Source organism: Pelophylax lessonae (assembly GCF_965119305.1).
Source record: "Pelophylax lessonae genome assembly, chromosome: 4".
Taxonomy (NCBI): domain Eukaryota; kingdom Metazoa; phylum Chordata; class Amphibia; order Anura; family Ranidae; genus Pelophylax; species Pelophylax lessonae.
This window is the reverse complement of record NC_138771.1, coordinates 36,960,980-36,982,433: the sequence shown is the minus strand read 5'-3', so window position 1 is coordinate 36,982,433 and position 21,454 is coordinate 36,960,980. Positions and strand designations below refer to the sequence as shown.

Below are 21,454 nucleotides of genomic sequence, written 5' to 3'. Positions count from 1 at the left end.
CCGAAGCAAAGGAGTACACAGCCTGAAGGTGTGCCCCCACCCGGTTTGAGGGTGGGGGGACGTTTTCACCGGTATTCAGGACATTAGATCGAGCATCAACTACTACTACCGGATGTGTGGGAACAGAAAACGACCAGACTTTCTCGGATGGTCGGGGACAGATACCTCTAGAGACGCCTGGTTCAGATCCAGTCAGCACCAGTGGTCCTAGAAATTCTAGGCAGGCCTCGTCAAGCCGGCCTGGCCGACTTGGACAGGCTAGTCGCAGACGTTCCGTGGGAACTTCGTCTCAGGGAGTGTCTGTGGTCTCAAGGACCAATTTACCATCGTGCTTTACAGTCGCTGGTTTTAATGGCCTGGCCATTGAGACCCAAGTACTGAAGGACAGAGGTTTGTCAGCTTCAGTCATTCCTACCCTTATTAAAGCAAGGAAAGCGACTTCCAGTAAGGTCTATTATCACACATGGAAGACTTATATTGCGTGGTGCGAATCTATAGGATTTCCTCCACGTACCTATTCGGTGACTCGAATATTGGCTTTTTTGCAACTAGTGATGTCGCGAACCTAAAATTCGCGGTTCGCGAACGGCGAACGCGAACATCGGCAAATGTTCGCGAACCGGCGAACCGCCATAGACTTCAATAGGCAGGCGAATTTTAAAACACACAGGGACTCTTTCTGGCCACAATAGTGATGGAAAAGTTGTTTCAAGGGGACTAACACCTGGACTGTGGCATGCCGGAGAGGGATCACGCAAAAAAAAGTTCTTAAAAATTATAATTTTTTGATAGAGAGCCAATTATTGGAAAAATTAAAAAAAAATAAAAATAAAAAATTTCTTTGGATTTAGCATCTGGGGGGTCTAAAAAGTGTACCTGTGAAGTTTCAGCTCTGTAGCATGTCCAGAACCCCTAAAAAACAGCATTTTTCTTATATTTTCAGGAATATGGCTTCTCTGCGGCTGGCTTTTTCTCTTGCAGGCATTTAGCGGGCATTTTTTTAGGCAGGCATGTCATTTTTTGTATTTAGTGTCTGGGGGGGTCTAAAAAGTGTACCTGTCAAGTTTCAGCTCTGTAGCATGTCCAGAACCCCTAAAAAACAGCATTTTTCTTATATTTTCAGGAATACGGCTTCTCTGCGGCTGGCTTTTTCTCTTGCAGGCATTTATCGGGCATTTTTTTAGGCAGGCATGTCATTTTTTGTATTTAGTGTCTGGGGGGTCTAAAAAGTGTACCTGTCAAGTTTCAGCTCTGTAGCATGTCCAGAACCCCTAAAAAACAGCATTTTTCTTATATTTTCAGGAATACGGCTTCTCTGCGGCTGGCTTTTTCTCTTGCAGGCATTTATCGGGCATTTTTTTAGGCAGGCATGTCATTTTTTGTATTTAGTGTCTGGGGGGTCACAAAAGTGTACCTGTCAAGTTTCAGCTCTGTAGCATGTCCAGAACCCCTAAAAAACAGCATTTTTCTTATATTTTCAGGAATACGGCTTCTCTGCGGCTGGCTTTTTCTCTTGCAGGCATTTATCGGGCATTTTTTTAGGCAGGCATGTCATTTTTTGTATTTAGTGTCTGGGGGGTCTAAAAAGTGTACCTGTCAAGTTTGAGCTCTGTAGCATGTCCAGAACCCCTAAAAAACAGCATTTTTCTTATATTTTCAGGAATACGGCTTCTCTGCGGCTGGCTTTTTCTCTTGCAGGCATTTATCGGGCATTTTTTTAGGCAGGCATGTCATTTTTTGTATTTAGTGTCTGGGGGGTCACAAAAGTGTACCTGTCAAGTTTCAGCTTTGTAGCATGTCCAGAACCCCTAAAAAACAGCATTTTTCTTATATTTTCAGGAATACGGCTTCTCTGCGGCTGTCTTTTTCTCTTGCAGGCATTTATCAGGCATTTTTTTAGGCAGGCATGTCATTTTTTGTATTTAGTGTCTGGGGGGTCACAAAAGTGTACCTGTCAAGTTTCAGCTCTGTAGCATGTCCAGAACCCCTAAAAAACAGCATTTTTCTTATATTTTCAGGAATACGGCTTCTCTGCGGCTGGCTTTTTCTCTTGCAGGCATTTATCGGGCATTTTTTTAGGCAGGCATGTCATTTTTTGTATTTAGTGTCTGGGGGGTCACAAAAGTGTACCTGTCAAGTTTCAGCTCTGTAGCATGTCCAGAACCCCTAAAAAACAGCATTTTTCTTATATTTTCAGGAATACGGCTTCTCTGCGGCTGTCTTTTTCTCTTGCAGGCATTTATCGGGCATTTTTTTAGGCAGGCATGTCATTTTTTGTATTTAGTGTCTGGGGGGTCACAAAAGTGTACCTGTCAAGTTTCAGATCTGTAGCATGTCCAGAACCCCTAAAAAACAGCATTTTTCTTATATTTTCAGGAATACGGCTTCTCTGCGGCTGTCTTTTTCTCTTGCAGGCATTTATCTGGCATTTTTTTAGGCAGGCATGTCATTTTTTGTATTTAGTGTCTGGGGGGTCACAAAAGTGTACCTGTCAAGTTTCAGATCTGTAGCATGTCCAGAACCCCTAAAAAACAGCATTTTTCTTATATTTTCAGGAATACGGCTTCTCTGCGGCTGTCTTTTTCTCTTGCAGGCATTTATCGGGCATTTTTTTAGGCAGGCATGTCATTTTTTGTATTTAGTGTCTGGGGGGTCTAAAAAGTGTACCTGTCAAGTTTCAGCTCTGTAGTATGTCCACAACCCAAAAAAAACAGCATTTTTCTTATGATTTTTAGTAGAAAACGAATGCAGTGTCTTTCCAGCTGTCTTTTTTTCTTTCTGGCAAGCTGAAATATGATATGCCAAGGCAAACATGCCTATCAGTTGAGCTATGACACAGACAACACTGCACACATGGGGAAATATGTAAAACAAAAAACAGGAAAAGGAAATTAGGTGACGGTAACAAAACATGATATTGTGATTGGCCAAATAAAAAGTCACCTCGCGATGAGGTCGCGCCAAAGTCGCGCTAAGTCGCGCCAAAGTCGCACTGGAAGCGACGCTACTTTAGTGGTAGCGGCAGTGTAAACCAGCACTAAAACATCCAGTGTGTGAATACGATCAGGTATGATGTTTTATCGGTCAAGTAGTGTAAGGGTTACGCCCGTTGCCCGCTTCACAGTGACAGACGAAACTCTGACAGACCAAACTCCCCGTTTAACAGTCAGTCAGTCCATTTGCACAACCGCAAACTCCCAATTTGCACAAGGTTGGATACCAAGCTAGCCATGTCCCGTTCCTTGTCCTCACTGACATCATTGAAGGTCTCTTCCTCCACCCAGCCACATACAACACCAAGGGTCCCCGAAAGGTGAGAACAAGCCCCCTGTGACGCCTGCTGTGGCTGGTATTCCACCTCCTCAAAGCCACCTTCCTCCTCTGACTTCTCTTCTTCAGACTCCTCTCTCTGCGTTGCCACAGGTCCAGCAATTGACAACGACAAGGCTGCTTCTGGTGGTGATGAGGACCACAACTCTTCCTCTTCATGCTCATCTACAGCCTGATCCAGTACTCTTCGCAGGGCACGCTCCAGAAAAAACGCATATGGGATGAGGTCGATGATGTTGCCTTGGGTTCGACTGACCACCAGGGTTGTCATCTCCGCAAAAGGACGCATGAGCCTACAGCCATTGTTCATGAGCATTCAGTAACGCGGCCAAAAAATACCCAGCTCCGCAGAAAGAATGAAAGAAAATGAATGTTTTTTTTTATGAAAAATTATCCTGCGGATCGCTTTTGGTCTGTACACAATGAAGCAACGACCTTATCATCTGGGGTGTGCCAACACAATCCTAGAGGTGATCGCTTCATTGTGATACGCAAGCCCCTTCACCACGACAAGGTAACGATCACGAAGGGGAATTGACACATGTATGTGCCTTTTTTTTTGTTTTTTGTTTTTTTGCAGCCACAGTGTAGCACCAGAGGCCAGAAAAATTAGGCATGTACACATGCATGAAAAAGTAGGTATTGTTGCAGCCGCTGCTATAGCAGCGGCCTGAAAAATTGAGGTTTTAAGGCAGAAAGTGCACTAAAACATTTCTGCTTGAACCGTAGTTGGTGGCGGAGACGTCACGTAAGTCATCCGGCATGCAGAGAATGATTATATACAGCAGCGTGTGGACCATTTTTAGGCCAAGGCATCTCAGTCATCACCAGGCCTTTTTTAGTCAAATGCATCCCCCACTGTCAGTCCCTTCGGGATCCATGCCTCATTCATCTTAATAAACGTGAGGTAATCAAGACTTTTTTGACCTAGGCGACTTCTCTTCTCAGTGACAATACCTCCTGCTGCGCTGAAGGTCCTTTCTGACAGCACACTTGAAGCGGGGCAGGCCAGAAGTTCAATGGCAAACTGGGATAGCTCAGGCCACAGGTCAAGCCTGCACACCCAGTAGTCAAGGGGTTCATCGCTCCTCAGAGTGTCGATATCTGCAGTTAAGGCAAGGTAGTCTGCTACCTGTCGGTCGAGTCGTTCTCTGAGGGTGGACCCCGAAGGGCTGTGGCGATGCATAGGACTAAAAAAGCTCCGCATGTCCTCCATCAACAAGACGTCTGTAAAGCGTCCTGTCCTTGCCGGCGTGGTTGTGGTGGTAGGAGGAGGATTACTTTCACCTCTTCCCCTGTTGGATTCCCGTTGTGCTGTGACATCACCCTTATACGCTGTGTAGAGCATAGTTTTTAACTTATTTTGTAGCTGCTGCATCCTTTGCGACTGCCGGTAATTGGGTAACATGTCACAGACTTTCTGCTTATACCGGGGGTCTAGTAGCGTGGCCACCCAGTACAGGTCGTTCTCCTTCAGCCTTTTTATACGAGGGTCTCTCAACAGGCATGACAGCATGAAAGACCCCATTTGGACAAGGTTGGATGCCGAGCTACTCATGTCCAATTCCTCGTCCTCACTGATGTCATTGAAGGTGTGTTCTTCCCCCCAGCCACGTACAACACCACGGGTACCAGATAGGTGACAACGAGCACCCTGGGATGCCTGCTGTGGTTGGTGTTCCTCCTCCTCAAAGCCACATTCCTCCTCTGACTCCTCTTCCTCACACTCCTCTTCCAGTGTTGCCGCAGGTCCAGCAATCGATGGTAAGGCTGTTTCTGGTGGTGGTGATGGTGACCACAACTCTTCCTCTTCCTCTTCACGCTCATCTACGGCCTGATCCAGCACTCTTCGCAGGGCACGCTCCAGGAAAAAAACATATGGGATGATGTCGCTGATGGTGCCTTCAGTGCGACTCACTAGGTTTGTCACCTCCTCAAAAGGACGCATGAGCCTACAGGCATTGCGCATGAGCGTCCAGTAGCGTGGCAAAAAAATACCCAGCTCCGCAGAGGCTGTCCTAGCACCCCGGTCATACAAATACTCGTTGACCGCTTTTTCTTGTTGGAGCAGGCGGTCGAACATTAGCAGTGTTGAATTCCAACGTGTCGGGCTGTCGCAAATCAAGCGCCTCACTGGCATGTTGTTTCGCCGCTGAATATCTGCAAAGTGCGCCATGGCCGTGTAGGAACGCCTGAAATGGCCACACACCTTCCTGGCCTGCTTGAGGACGTCCTGTAAGCCTGGGTACTTCTGCACAAAACGTTGCACAATCAGATTCAACACATGTGCCATGCACGGCACATGTGTCAACTTGCCCAAATTCAATGCCGCCAACAAATTGCTCCCGTTGTCACACACCACTTTGCCGATCTCCAGTTGGTGCGGGGTCAGCCACTGATCCACCTGTGCATTCAGGGCGGACAGTAGTGCTGGTCCGGTGTGACTCTCTGCTTTCAGGCAAGTCAACCCCAAGACAGCGTGACACTGTCGTATCCGGCATGTGGAATAGCCCCTGGGGAGCTGGGGGGGTGCAGTTGGTGTGGAGCAAGACGCAACAGCAGAAGAGGACTCAGCCGAGGAGGTTAGCAAAGAGGATGGAGTAGGAGGAGTAGAGGAGGTGGCAGCAGGCCTGCCTGCAAGTCGTGGCGGTGTCACCAACTCCTCTGCAGCAGAGCCACGCATTCCATGCTTGGCAGCCGCCAGCAGGTTTACCCAATGCGCAGTGTACGTTATATACCTGCCCTGACCGTGCTTTGCAGACCAGCTATCAGTGGTCAGATGGACCCTTGCCCCAACACTGTGTGCCAGACGTGACATGATTTCTTTTTCCACAATAGAGTACAGGTTGGGGATTGCCTTTTGTGAAAAATAATTTCGGCCGGGTACCTTCCACTGCGGTGTCCCAATAGCGACAAATTTTTTGAAGGCCTCAGACTCCACCAGCTTGTATGGTAAAAGCTGGCGGGCTAAGAGTTCCGACAAGCCAGCTGTCAGACGCCGGGCAAGGGGGTGACTCTGCGAGATTGGCTTTTTGCGCTCAAACATTTCCTTCACAGACACCTGACTGTGGGCAGGTGACGAGCAGGAACTGCTGAAGGTGAGAGGCGGAGGGGCGGGTTGTTGATAGGGGGCATGGAGGACAGCAGTGGTTGACGTGGCTGAAGATGCTGGACCAGGAGGAGGATGGTGGCTTTCAGTTTGTGTGCTGCTTTTACTCATGTGTTGATCCCATAGGCGTTTGTGATGTGAGATCATGTGCCTTCGCAAAGCAGTTGTACCTAGGTGGGTGTTGGACTTCCCACGACTCAGTTTCTTTTGGCACAGGTTACAAATGGCATCGCTGATATCAGAGGCAGACACACAAAAAAAATGCCACACTGCTGAGCTTTGCAAGGACGGCATTCTGGTGGTGGCAACAGCTTGCGTTGATTGGCGTGCTGTCTGGCTGACCCCGGGTGCCGAATCTACATGCTGTCTGACTGCGCCACTAGCTCCTTGCGATGACCTCCTCCCCCTGCTTCCAACTCGTCTCCTCCTCCTCTCTGTCTCCCCATCTGAACTTTCCCCCTCTTCTTCTGCTCTTCGAGCAGGCACCCAGGTGACATCCACAGACACATCGTCATCATCAGCCGCTTCACTTGACAACTCAGCAAAGGCAGCAGCAGCAGGTACAACATCATCATCATCACAATGTACGTCCATGTGTATAATGCTGCCTGACTGAGACATATCCCCGTTATCTACATCCTCTGGCACTAATAGTTGCGCATCACTTATTTCTTCAAACTGATGTGAAAATAACTCCTCTGACGGATCAAGTGAAGCGGCTGTGGTGCTAGTGTTGGTGGTGGTGCCGGCGGGCTGGCGAGTGGTAAATTGAGAGGTGCCCGAAGCTGAGCTGGAGGAGGATGGTGCATTAAGGTTCCGAGCGGAAGCTGTAGACGATTGGGTGTCCTGTGTAAGCCAGTCAACTATGGCCTCAGAATTTTTTGAGTTCAGGGGCTGTGGTGGCCTCTGAACACTGGGCATTATTCTAGAGCCTAAGGAAATCACAGCACCACGACCACGACGGCCCTTGCGGGGTGGCCTGCCTCTGCCTGTCATTTTTTTTTTAATGTGTTGTTACTGTTGTACTATGAGTGCAAGCTGCTGTGCCACCTTATATATCAGTGGTGGGTGGGCAGTGGCACAGTACACTCTCTGTGGACCTGACAGCAGTCACTGGCACCCAGGCAACTGCAATTTAAAAAATATATATATTTTTTTTTACTTTGCAAGCTGCTGTGCCACCTTATATATCAGTGGTGGGTGGGCAGTGGCACAGTACACTCTCTGTGGACCTGACAGCAGTCACTGGCACCCAGACAACTGCAATTTAAAAAATATATATATATTTTTTTACTTTGCAAGCTGCTGTGCCACCTTATATATCAGTGGTGGGTGGGCAGTGGCACAGTACACTCTCTGTGGACCTGACAGCAGTCACTGGCACCCAGGCAACTGCAATTTAAAAAAATATATATATATTTTTTACTTTGCAAGCTGCTGTGCCACCTTATATATCAGTGGTGGGTGGGTGGGCAGTGGCACAGTACACTCTCTGTGGACCTGACAGCAGTCACTGGCACCCAGGCAACTGCAATTTAAAAAAATATATATATTTTTTTTACTTTGCAAGCTGCTGTGCCACCTTATATATCAGTGGTGGGTGGGCAGTGGCACAGTACACTCTCTGTGGACCTGACAGCAGTCACTGGCACCCAGGCAACTGCAATTTAAAAAATATATATATTTTTTTTTTACTTTGCAAGCTGCTGTGCCACCTTGTATATCAGTGGTGGGTGGGCAGTGGCACAGTACACTCTCTGTGGACCTGACAGCAGTCACTGGCACCCAGACAACTGCAATTTAAAAAATATATATATATTTTTTTACTTTGCAAGCTGCTGTGCCACCTTATATATCAGTGGTGGGTGGGCAGTGGCACAGTACACTCTCTGTGGACCTGACAGCAGTCACTGGCACCCAGGCAACTGCAATTTAAAAAAATATATATATATTTTTTACTTTGCAAGCTGCTGTGCCACCTTATATATCAGTGGTGGGTGGGTGGGCAGTGGCACAGTACACTCTCTGTGGACCTGACAGCAGTCACTGGCACCCAGGCAACTGCAATTTAAAAAAATATATATATTTTTTTTACTTTGCAAGCTGCTGTGCCACCTTATATATCAGTGGTGGGTGGGCAGTGGCACAGTACACTCTCTGTGGACCTGACAGCAGTCACTGGCACCCAGGCAACTGCAATTTAAAAAAATATATATTTTTTTTTTACTTTGCAAGCTGCTGTGCCACCTTATATATCAGTGGTGGGTGGGCACACAGTGGCACTGCAGTGGGCACAGTACACTCTGTGGACCTGACAGTCACTGGCAGCCCAGGCAACTGCAATAATAAAAAATATTTTTTTTTTCAATTTATTGCAACAAGATGCTGTGCCAACGTATATATATCAGTGGTGGGCAGTGCACTGCAGTGGGTACAGTGCACTCTGTGGACCTGACACAGCACTCACTGCAATTATGACAGAGAAAAAAAAAATATTTTTTAAAATGCCAGGTACTGTGCCTGTGCCACCCGAAATGAGTGTGGTGTGCACACAGTACAGTCTGTGGTAGGTCTGTGGCCTCTCACACACAGCGGGCAGGCAACTGCAGTGTACAATAGATATATATATATATATATATGTATAAAGAAAAAAATCTATTACCTTACCAGCCCTTGAAAGGGCTTTTGGGGACACTATATATATATATATATGTATATATATAAAAATAAAAAAATCCTCAATTACCAGCCCTTAAAAGGGCTTTTGGGGACACTAGATAGATATAGATATATATATATATATGAAGAAACAACTCAATTACCAGCCCTTAAAAGGGCTTTTGGGGACGCTAGGTATATATATATATATATATATATATATAAAAAAAAAAAAACCACAAATACCAGCCCTTAGAAGGGCTTTTTGGGGTGCTGATATTACAGCAGTAGTGGACCAAGAACACTGCAAGACCAGGAACACTGACTAACTGTCCCTAGCTTAACAACAGCAGCAGCAGCAGCAGCTCTCTCCCTATTCTCACTACACACACTGCTTCAGAATGATCTAAGATGGATGCTGCCCTTGCTTATTTATAGGAGGTGGGAGGGTGTGGGAGGGAGGTACGCTGATTGGCTGGAAATGTGTCTGCTGACTGTAAAGTTCAGGGTCAAAGTTTGCCTCAATGATGTCTTATGGGGGGCGGACCGAACATCGCATATGTTCGCCGGCAGCGGCGAACGCGAACATGCTAAGTTCGCCGGGAACTGTTCGCCGGCGAACAGTTCTATACATCTCTATTTGCAACAAGGGGTTGAGCAGAAGCTAGCCTTGAGCACCATCAAGGGTCAAGTTTCAGCATTAGCAATCTTCTTTCAGAAACCTTTAGCTACCAAGTCCTTGGTGCGGAATTTCATCCAGGGGGTGCGGCACCTGGCTCCACCAGTCCGCGCGCCCTTACCGCCCTGGGATCTTAATTTAGTTTTGTCAGTTCTACAGAAACCTCCCTTTGAAAACATCAGGGAGATTCCCTTGTTTACTTTATCCCAGAAGGTGGCCTTCTTGGTGGCTATCACTTCTGCTCGCAGGGTGTCAGAACTGGTTGCATTATCATGCCAGTCCCCATACCTAGTGATTCATAGGGATAAGGTAGTGCTTCATCCTAAGCCATCCTTTCTTCCTAAGGTGGTTTCAGATTTTCATCTGAATGAAGATATTGTACTACCTTCCTTGTGTCCTCAGCCCAAGCATCATCGGGAACATGCGTTGCATTCCTTGGATGTGGTTCGGGCAATCAGGGTATACCTGAAAGCTACGGAATCATTCCGTAAGACGGATTCACTTTTTGTGATCACGGATGGCCCCAGAAAGGGTTTGCCTGCATCTGCCGCGACCATTGCCAAATGGATTAGACAGACGGTGGTACAGGCTTATTCTATTAAGGGAGGGAGTCCTCCGTTCCCTGTTAGGGCGCACTCCACTCGAGCGCTCAGTACTTCCTGGGCCTTTCGCCATCAGGCGTCGGTGGTCCAGGTATGTAAGGCGGCCACCTGGTCGTCGGTACACACCTTTACAAAATTCTATAAAATTGATGTGACGGCATCGGCGGATGCCTCATTTGGCCGCAAGGTTTTGCAGGCCGCAATTTGAGGAGACCGGTGGTCTACCTCGAGGGTTTTTTTTCTGTTTGAAAAATTTCTTTTTTGTTGAGTCTCATCATTAAGGATGAGCATTGTAAACTTCTAGTTGGCACCGGTTGGGCCTTCTAGATTGGGATTTGATTTCCATTTTCCCACCCCTCATTTGTGATACTGCTCTGGGACGTCCCGAAGGTGGTGTATCACCGAGGACTACGTCTGTCAATGAGCGATAGAGAAAAATGGATTTTTGTAAAATCTTACCGTAAAATCCTTTTCTCTTAGCTCATTGACAGACGTAGTCCCCGCCCCTCTGTTTTGGAGTTGGGTTGGGTTAAAATCTCTAAAGACTGCTTTTTGACATAACTGATTTGCTGAGGCAGAGAGAGAGAGGATATACCCTCTGGGACTGCCCCTAGGGTGTGGCCAGAGCATTTTAATTTCCTGTCTAGTCCTGCTCCTGTGGAGGCAACATAACCCGAAGGTGCTGTATCACCGAGGACTACGTCTGTCAATGAGCTAAGAGAAAAGGATTTTACGGTAAGATTTTACAAAAATCCATTTTTTTTTTTTTTTTTCCAGCGGAGACCCTAGAGAATAAAATGGCGATCGTTGCAATCTTTTATGTCCTACTGTATTTGCGCAGAGGTCTTTCAAACTGTTTTTTGGGGAAAAATACACTTTAACCAGTTCTGGATCGGAAGGACTTGCCCCTTTAATGACCAGGCCATTTTTTTTTTTCGATTCGGCACTGCTGTACCCATATAAAATTGGATGTCCTTTTTTCCCACAAACAGAGCTTTCTGTTGGTGGTATTTGATCACCTCTGCGATTTTTATTTTTTATTTTTTGCGCTATAAACAAAAAAAGAGCGACAATTCTGAAAAAAGAACCTTATATTTTTCACATTTTGCTATAAAACATTCCTCAAAAAAAAAAAAAAAAAAAAAAATGAAAAATCCAAATTTCTCATCCTTTAGGCCAATTTGTATTCTGCTACTTTTTTTTGTTAAAAAAATCGCAATAAGCACATTTTGATTGATTTTAGCAAAATGTATCGCGTCTACAAACTAGGGGAAAGATTTGTCATTTTTATAATTTTTTTTTTTTACTAGTAATGGCGGCGATCTGCGATTTTTAGCTGGACTGCGGCATTGCGGCTGACAGATCGGACCCCTGACTGACATTTGTGACACTTTTAGGGGTACCAGTGACATTACTACAGTAATCAGTGCTAAATATATGCACTGTTACTGTACTAACGCCACTGGCAGGGAAGGGGTTAACCTAGGGGCGATCAAAGGGTTAAGCCTAGGGTAGTGTTTTATAACTGTGTGGGGGAGGGACTTGTGAAATGATCATAGAGAACTGTGATTCTATATAGAAGGATCACAGGCGCTCTGTGATCATTTCAGAAAGAACGGTCAGCTGTGTTTACAACTTCAGTACTTCAGTCTGCTGCTTCTATGGCTTACTTAATTTTTGTCTGCTGCTTCCTCTTTTATGGCTTGCTTCTGACAGGATTTCCTGTCACTAAGAGAAAAAAGGTGACAGGAGGGAGCTCCAGCACAGAGCCTGTAATTGACAGCATCAACTCTGTTCCTGTGTGCTGTGTCATTGGAGGTGTGTCCCTTCCCTCCAATCAGCTGTCAGAGCTCTCCTTGCTGAGCTCTGCAGAGTGTAACTTCAGCTTCCTGCTCCCTTTTTTCTGACCGCTCAGACACACTTTATTAGTCCTGGACTTTGAATAGTGGTAAGAGGAGGAAGGGCTGCAGATAAACAGGTACAACCTATGTAGGAAGATTTGTTTTATCTCTGTGTATCACCTGAGGCCAGTCATTTTACTGGGTATGTGTAAGGATTTACAACCACATTAACTATCTTCAGACCTAAAATGAATTCTTTTTTTTTAAACATGTGCAAAAAAAGCTAAAGTGGCGAGGTGTGTTCCTTCCCTCCAATCAGCTCTCACTGAGCTCTGCAGAGTGTAACTTAAGATCCCCAACACCCTGCTTGCTAAATCCTCAGACAAGCTGTACTTTGAATGGCTGTAGAAAAGAAATGGCTGCAGATAAACGGGTACAACTTCTGTAGGAGGATTTGTTTCATCTCAGTGTACCACCTGAGCCCAGTCCCTTCATTGGGAATGTGTAATGGTTTCCAATCACTTTTTGGCTGTATTCTGTTCGTATTCCTCCGTGGGCTGTGTTCATCTTCCTTGTATTCTTGTTGCAGGACGCGGGAAGCATCGACTTGAACTCCTCAATATCATCGCAACATTCGGATGAGTTTAATGTGAGTATCCCCTCATACCGATGTATCGAGAAAAGATTCTGTATTCTGTACTTAGAATTGTCGCTTTTTTTGTTTTATAGTGCAAAAAAAATAAAAAAAACTCTCAGGTGATCAAATACCACCAAAAGAAACCTCTTTTTTGGGGGAAAAAAAAGGACATCGGTTTTATTTGGGTACAGCGTCACACGACTGCGCAATTGTCCATTAAAGTAACGCAGTGCTGAATACAATCAATACAAAAAATGGCCTGGTCATTAAGGGGGCAAATCTTCAGGTCCAGAAGTGGTTAAGGGGTTTTGGATGGCAGGAGGCGGGGCGGGGTTTATGATCATGTGACCACCGTGATTGGGGGTCACCGCAGTCACATGATTGGAAAGCTCCCGATCACAAGCAGCAATTGCGAGTTTCCGTTAGCCGCCGGTAACTGTGCAGGGAGAACGCTCTCGGCACAGCTGTATTCCACCAATTCACTCAAATATGCGGCCGCTCTGTGCCAAGACCCACCCACTGAGAGGCCGCATATTTGCATGCGGCCAGCACCAATGAGGTAAAGCAGTATTAAATTCAAAACCCTAAATGTGATAGATCATTCGATGTGGCGACTGCATTCGTTTAGTTTTTTTAGGCTTTTTTTCCCTTCTCTGTTTTAACCTGATTTGGCCAGTAACACACCTCCTGTATTAAAGTGACCTCACTCTGGATGAAGGAGCACAGGGGGGCACAGCAGATGGCAGCATTGTCAGTCTGGGGGAGGGGATAGTGTTATTAGCAGATTAAAATACACTAACAAATTGAAGCCAAACTCCAGCTCGCACTTTATATTAAAAGGTTTGCCCCATCCCTGTAAACTGATGCATTCTGTCGGAGAGCTTGAGCTTGTGATAAACAGATTTGCTGGCTGGATCACCAGAAGAAAATAGAAAGAAAACCTCAAAAATAAAACTTATGCAACAGTCACATCTAAGAATTGGTAAGCTGCAATTATAATTTGCTTTTGGGTTTGATAATTCTTTAATTTGCAGATTGTACATTCCATAGAATAGAAAAGATATCATCAGTCTGGCCGGTCCTAGCAACATTTTTAGTAAAGAAAACATAAATTGTCCCTTTCCTTGGAAAGACTGGCATCTTCAATTTCCTGTTTCTGAGGAATTTTGGCATTTCCCTCTTGGCGCTCCATTGCACGTAATTAGCGCTTTTTTTTTTTTTTTTAATGGCTTTCTATTGAAGCACCAGTTCAATGATGACTGATCTGAACATAGCAGGGGGCACAGTTGTATGGGTCCCGTCCTGTACTGATATTGCTTAAAGCATATCTATGGTCAAAATGTAAAATCATATATACTGTTATCAAAAGTATTGGGACACTGCCTTTACACGCACATAAACTAATGGCATCCCAGTCTTAGGCTGTAGGGTTCAATATTGCGTTGGCCCAACTTTGCAGCTAGAACATTGCCGGCAATAGAAAAATGTAAAAAAAAAAATAGCGCTGTGGCTCCCCTCAATCCATGCCAGGCCCTTTGTGTTTGGTATGGATATTTAGACCCGAAGAACCTGGTATGGAGTGGGGAGGGACCCCCACACAGTTTTTTTTTTTTTATTCAGCTGGCAGTGGGGAAGTCCATTGACAGCTGATGACTCATCGGTTGTTAAGGCGACTGCAGCCGGCTTCCCAACCCCGCTCCATTACAACCAGATATTCCCTACACCCTGATTGGGCAAAGCTTTGCTCAATCAGGGTGTAACAGATCAACCGGCACCCCGACCGGGTACCTCCATTGACGGATGCTCTTAGTGCTTCCCGAAGGCTCCCAGCACTCCACCAGACACCATAACCACGTCAGACCCCTCGTACCGCCACAGCTTGGTTAGGGTCTCGCTGTCTCCTACCCGCCCTGGACCTACGACAAGCCTCCAGGTTCCCGTGAGTGAACCTCTCTTTCCCCAGAGAGTAAAGCAGGAACAAGCTCTTACACAAGCTCTTACAAGAGCTTAGTGATTATCCAAGGGAATATGAAGAGCATAGCAATCCCTTGTAGCAGGTTCCCCCAATGAGAGGCAGGACTCTAGATTGAGGGTGAAGTAGAACTCAAACCTTTAATGGTACAGCTGCTCTTTTATACAGTTTTTCCCCACAAGGTTACCGCCCAGGTGGACCTTGTTGGGGACAGGACATGACATTCACAATCCAATAGAAACAGGGTTTTACACTCAGTCATTCCTATACAGTGTACACAATCCCTCCCCTCTGACTGATTACAGTATCATATGCAGATGAAAGTGTATACAGGAACTAAACTAATTATCTAGCCACCTGGATAGTACAATGTGAGGTCATTAACATTTAACAATGGGACAGACACAATCCACATTCCATTTCAATACACAAACAATAAGGAAGCCTGTCAATGACAGTCTGTGTGTGTCTCTCACAGACAAGCACACAGAATACACATTATCTAGGAGGCAGACTTCATGGCAATAGTCTATAACAGTCTTAGTCACCCAGTGTAAAGTGGGAATACATCTTCATATTTCTACATGAAGACATTGCTGACAAATATGACTGTCCCATCTGAAGCAATTCAAACCATTAGGTATCTGTTTTTCACTTCCAGTGACGGTGAATACCGTCACACAGGGCCTAGAATGCACTGTGCAGTGTGGAGTGCATTTCTGGGCGTTTGGCAGGATGAACACCCGCATTTGGCAAACGGGTGATTAGGCCATGTTTGGGCATAACTTTTGCTTAGCCTGAACCATTCGTCCAACTCTAGCCAGCATTACTGTATTCTCAGAGAAGAAGTCGGTAGCTGTCAAAAAAAAAAACAATCTGAATAGTTTATAACCACTTGCTGACCAGCGGTCGCCTATATAAGGTGGCAGGTTCCTGCGAATCGCCGTACCTGTACGGGGGCGCGCACCCGCTCGCCAGTGGGGAAGGTGATTCACCAGGCCAGCGGCCGCGATTGCCGCTGGGCCTCTGTGATCGCTCCCCGTAAAGAGAGAACGGCGGTCTGATGTTGTAAACACAGCAGACCGTTGTTCTCTCAGGAATCAATGCAGAGCTCCTGTGTTCTTCCTATTTAGGATCACATGTCTCTGTATTGATTTCACAAGCCCATCCCCCACAGTTAGAAAACACCCCCTAGGCTCACATTTAACCCTTTGATCGCCCCTGGGTTAACCCCTTCCCTGCCAGTGTCAATATTACAGTAACCGTGCATATTTTTAGCACTGATTACTGTAGTAATGTCACTGGTCCCTCCAAAAGTGTCAAAAATGTCAGGGGTCCGAAAATGACATAAATCTTTCTCCTAGTTTGTAGACGTGATAACTTTTTGCACAAACCAATCAAAATACGCTTATTGTGATTTTATTTTTATTTTTTTACCAAAAATATGTTGCAGAATACAAATTGGCCTTGAAAGGATGAAAAAATTAAATTTTTTTTTTTTTTTTTTTTTTTACTGGGAATGTTATTTAGCAGAAAGTGAAAAATATATATTTTTTTTTTTTTTTCAGAAATGTCGCCCTTTTTTTGTTTCATAGCGCAAAAAATAAAAACCGCAGAGGTGATCAAATACCACCAAAAGAAAGATCTATTTGTGGGGAAAAAAGGACATCAATTGTATTTGGGTACAGCGGCACATTACCGCGCAATTATCCGTTAAAGTAACGCAGTGCCGAATCGCAAAAAAATGGCCTGGTCATTAGAGGGGTAAAACCTTCAGGTCCAGAAGTGGTTAAGGGGTTTAGGATGGCAGGAGGCAGGGCGGGGTTTATTATCATGTGACCACTGTGATTGGACCGCAGTCACATGATTGGAAAGCTCCCGATCGCAAGCCGCAATTGCGAGTTTCCTATTAGCCACCGGTAACTGTGCAGGGAGCGCGCTCTCGGCACAGCTGTATCCCACCAATTCACACAAATATGTGGCTGGTCGGTGCCAAAACCCACCCACTGAGAGGCCGCATATTTGCGTGCAGCGAATGCCAATGGGTTAAAGCAGTATTAAACGCAAAACCCGAAATGTGATCTATTGCAGCTTACCAATCATTATTGGCGACTGCATTCATTTAGTTTTTTTAGGCCCCCCCCCCCCTCTCTGTTTTTACCTGATCTGGCCAGTAACACACCTCCTGTATTAAAGTGACCTCACTCTGGATGAAGGAGCACAGGGGGGCACAGCAGAAGGCAGCATTGTTTGTCTGGGTAGGGGATAGTGTTATTAGCAGATTAAAATACACTAACAAAGCGAAGCCAAACTCCAGCTCGCACTTTATATTCAGTTACAGCAACGCAGTTTTTTTTTCCTTTTGGGATAAAGGTTTTGCATGAATAAATAAAAACGAAACCCTTTTTTTTGGAAAAAGAAAACAAAAAGAGAACAGAAGCAGCCCTGCCGGTGTTAAAATGTTTACCCCATCCCTGTAAACTGATGCATTCTGCTGGAGAGCTTGAGCTTGTGATAAAGAACAGATTTGCTGGCTGGATCACCAGAGGAAAATAGAAAATAAAACGAGTGCAACAGTCGCATCTAAGAATTGGTTAGCTGCAATAATTTGCTTTTGGGTTTGATACCGCTTTAATTTGCAGATTGTACATTCCATTGAATAGAAAATAAATCCTCAGTCTGGACGATCCTATCACTTGTTGCAAGATTTTTAGTAAAGAAAACATAAATTGTCCCTTTCCTTGGAAAGGCTGGCATCTTCAATTTCCTGTTTCTGAGGAATGTTTGCATTTCCCTCTTGGCGCTCCATTGCACGTATTTAGCATTTTTTTTTTTTTTTTTTTTTTTTTTAATGGCTTTCTATTGAAGCACCAGTTCAATGATGACTAATGTGAACATAGCAGGTGTATTGCAGGGCGTATGGCAGGGTGAACACCCGCATTTGGCAAACAGGTGATTAGGCGATGTTTGGGCATAACTTTTGCTCAACCTGGACCATTCGTCCAACTCTAGCCAGCATTACTGTATACTCCGAGATGAAGTCGGCAGCTGTAGCTGTCAAAAAAACAATCTGAACCCTTTATAACCACTTGCCGACCAGCGGTCGCCTATATATGGTGGCAGGTTCCTGCGAATCGCTGTACCTGTACGGCGGTTCACGGGAGCGATCTCGGGGGCTGATCCACAGGGCCTACAGCGGCGATTGCCGCCGGGCCCCTGAGATCGCTCCCCATAAAGAGAGAATGTCAGTCTGCTGTTGTAAACACAGCAGACCGTTGTTCTCTCAGGAATCCACACAGAGCTCCTGTGTTCCTCCTATTTAGGAACACAGGTCTCTGTATTGATTTCACAAGCCCATCCCCCTAAGCCCCCGTTCACACTGAGGCGACCTGTCAGGCGACCTGGTCGCCATAGGTCGCCTTCCATAGAGAAGCTATGGACCCGTTCTAATAGGAGCGACACAAGTCGCTCCGACTTAGAAAAAGGGTCCGGAGCTTCTTTGGGGCGACCCGGAGCGACCTGCATTGACTTCAATGTTATGAAGTCCGTGCCGGCCGCTCCGAGGTCGCGGGGCGAGCAGCGCGCCGCGACCTATGAGGTCGCCCCGACAAGTCGGGTCGCTGCAATGTGAACGGGGCCTTACAGTTAGAAACACCCCCTCAGTGGCGTAGCGTGGTTTGTCAGCACCCGGGGCAAGGTAAGTAATTTGCGCCCCCTACACAAATCTACTAGACCACTACACAGACACCTACACTGACCTATCTTATTCCTGCACTAACCAACCTGATCACTACACTGACCTACCTGACAATTACACTGAACACTACACAGATCTACCTGTTACCTGCACTAACCTACCTGACCACTACACTGGCCAACCTAATTACTATACTGACAATTACACAAAATTAAATCAATGGGCTGCCAACATGCAGAACACAGGTAACAATGTTATAAAGCTAGCCTCAGATCCTTCACATTACAATCCTGTCATTACAATAGGGTTCTCAGTCCCCCCTGCTGCACATCACATGCCTGTCCTCAGCCCACCTTCATATCTCCCCTCCTCCCATCACATCCTTGTCATCACCCCCCCATTTACATTCCTATCCTTATGCCCCTTTATATCATGCCCCTCCTCCTTCACATTTCTGTCCTCAGCCCCCCTCTGCATTCCTGTCCTTAGCCCCCTTTATATCACCTCCCTTCCGCCTTTACATTCCTGTCCTCATCCCCAGTACCCCTTTACATTCCTGTCCTCATCCCCAGTACCCCTTTACATTCCTATCCTCATCCCCAGTACCCCTTTACATTCCTATCCTCATCCCCAGTACCCCTTTACAGTACATTCCTGTCCTCATCCCCAGTACCCCTTTACATTCCTGTCCTCATCCCCAGTACCCCTTTACATTCCTGTCCTCATCCACTACCCCTTTTCATTCCTGTCCTCATCCCCAGTACCCCTTTACATTCCTGTCCTCATCCACTACCCCTTTACATTCCTGTCCTCATCCACTACCCCTTCTCTACCCTGTTACATTCCTGTCCCCCAATACCCCTTTACATTCCTGTCCTCATCCCCATTACCCCTTTGCATTCCTGTCCTCATCCCCAGTACCCCTTTATATTCCTGTCCTCATCCCAAGTACCCCTTTGCATTCCTTTCCCCCCACTACCCCTTTACATTCCTGTCCCCTAGTACCCCTTTACATTCCTGTCCCCCACTACCCCTTTACATTCATGTCCTCATCCCCAGTACCTCTTTACATTCCTGTCCCTCATTACCCCTTTACATTCCTGCCCCCAAGTACCCTTTTACATTCCTGTCCCAAAACTACCCCTTTACATTCCTGTCCCCCACTACCCCTTTACATTCCTGTCCCCCACTACCCCTTTACATTCCTGTCCCCCACTATCCCTTTACATTCCTGTCCCCCACTACCCCTTTACATTCCTGTCCCCCACTACCCCTTTACATTCCTGTCCTCAGCTTTACCCTATCTTCAGATTCCTGTCCTCACCCCCCCCCCCACACCCCTTTACATTCCTGTCCTCATCCCCACTACCCCTTTACATTCCTGTCCTCATCCCCACTACCCCCTTACATTCCTGTCCCCCACTACCCCTTTACATTCCTCTCCCCCACAACCCCTTCACTACCCCTTTACATTCCTGTCCCCCACTACCCCTTTACATTCCTGTCCCCCACTACCCCTTTACATTCCTCTCCCCCACAACCCCTTCACTACCCCTTTACATTCCTGTCCCCCACAATCCCTTCACTACCCCTTTACATTCCTGTCCCCCACAATCCCTTTACCTTCCTCTCCTCATCCCTCATCCCCAGTACCCCTTTACATTCCTGTCCTCATCCCCAGTATCCTTTTACATTCCTGTCCCCCAGTACCCCTTTACATTCCTGTCCCCCCACCCCTTTACATTCCTGTCCCACAGTACCCCTTTACATTCCTGTCCCCCCCTACCTCTTTACATTCCTGTCCCACAGTACCCCTTTACATTCCTGTCCCACAGTACCCCTTTACATTCCTGTCCCCCACTACCCCTTTACATTCCTGCCCCCCAGTACCCCTTTACATTCCTGTCCCCCCTACCTCTTTACATTCCTATCCCCACTAACCCTTTACATTCCTGTCCCCCACTACCCCTACATTCCTGTCCTCAGCTTTACCCCATCTTTAGATTCCTATCCGCAGCCCCCCCCCCATCTTCAGATTCCTCTTCTCACCCCCCCCCCCCCCCATCTTCAGATTCCTGTTCTCACCCCCCCATCTTCAGATTCCTGTTCTCACCCCCCCCATCTTCAGATTCCTGTTCTCACCCCTCCCCCATCTTAGATTCCTGTCCTCAGCCCTCCCCCCCTCCATCTTCAGATTCCTGTCCTCAGCCCCCCCATCTTTAGATTCCTATCCGCAGCCCCCCCCCATCTTCAGATTCCTCTTCTCAGCCCCCCCCTCATCTTCAGATTATTCCTGTTCTCACCCCCCCATCTCCAGATTCCTGTCCTCAGCCCCCCCCCCCCATCTCCAGATTCCTGTTGTCAGCCCTCCCCCCCCCCATCTTCAGATTCCTGTTCTCACCCCCCCATCTCCAGATTCCTGTCCTCAGCCCCCCCCCCATCTCCAGATTCCTGTCGTCAGCCCTCCCCCCCATCTTCAGATTCCTGTTCTCGCCCCCCCATCTTCAGATTCCTGTTCTCGCCCCCCCATCTTCAGATTCCTGTTCTCGCCCCCCCATCTTCAGATTCCTGTTCTCGCCCCCCCATCTTCAGATTCCTGTTCTCGCCCCCCCCCATCTTCAGATTCCTGTTCTCGCCCCCTCATCTTCAGATTCCTGTTCTCGCCCCCATCTTCAGATTCCTGTTCTCACCCCCCCCCCATCTTCAGATTCCTGTTCTCACCCCCCCAATCTTCAGATTCCTGTTCTCACCCCCCCCCCATCTTCAGATTCCTGTTCTCACCCCCCCCCCATCTTCAGATTCCTGTTCTCACCCCCCCCATCTTCAGATTCCTGTTCTCACCCCCCCCATCTTCAGATTCCTGTTCTCGCCCCCCCATCTTCAGATTCCTGTTCTCGCCCCCCATCTTCAGATTCCTGTTCTCACCCCC

At 46.8% G+C, this 21,454-nt stretch overlaps 1 protein-coding gene across 1 annotated transcript in view; it reads left to right on the top strand.

Annotated features, from left to right (window-relative positions):
- Nucleotides 1-21,454, top strand: part of MCTP2 (multiple C2 and transmembrane domain containing 2) — a 387,219-nt gene that overhangs the window by 133,097 nt on the left and 232,668 nt on the right. Inside the window, exon 3 of the mRNA XM_082254686.1 lies at nucleotides 12,809-12,868. Coding sequence (XP_082110812.1) covers nucleotides 12,809-12,868 — 60 coding nt within the window. The remainder of the gene's footprint in view (nucleotides 1-12,808; nucleotides 12,869-21,454) is intronic.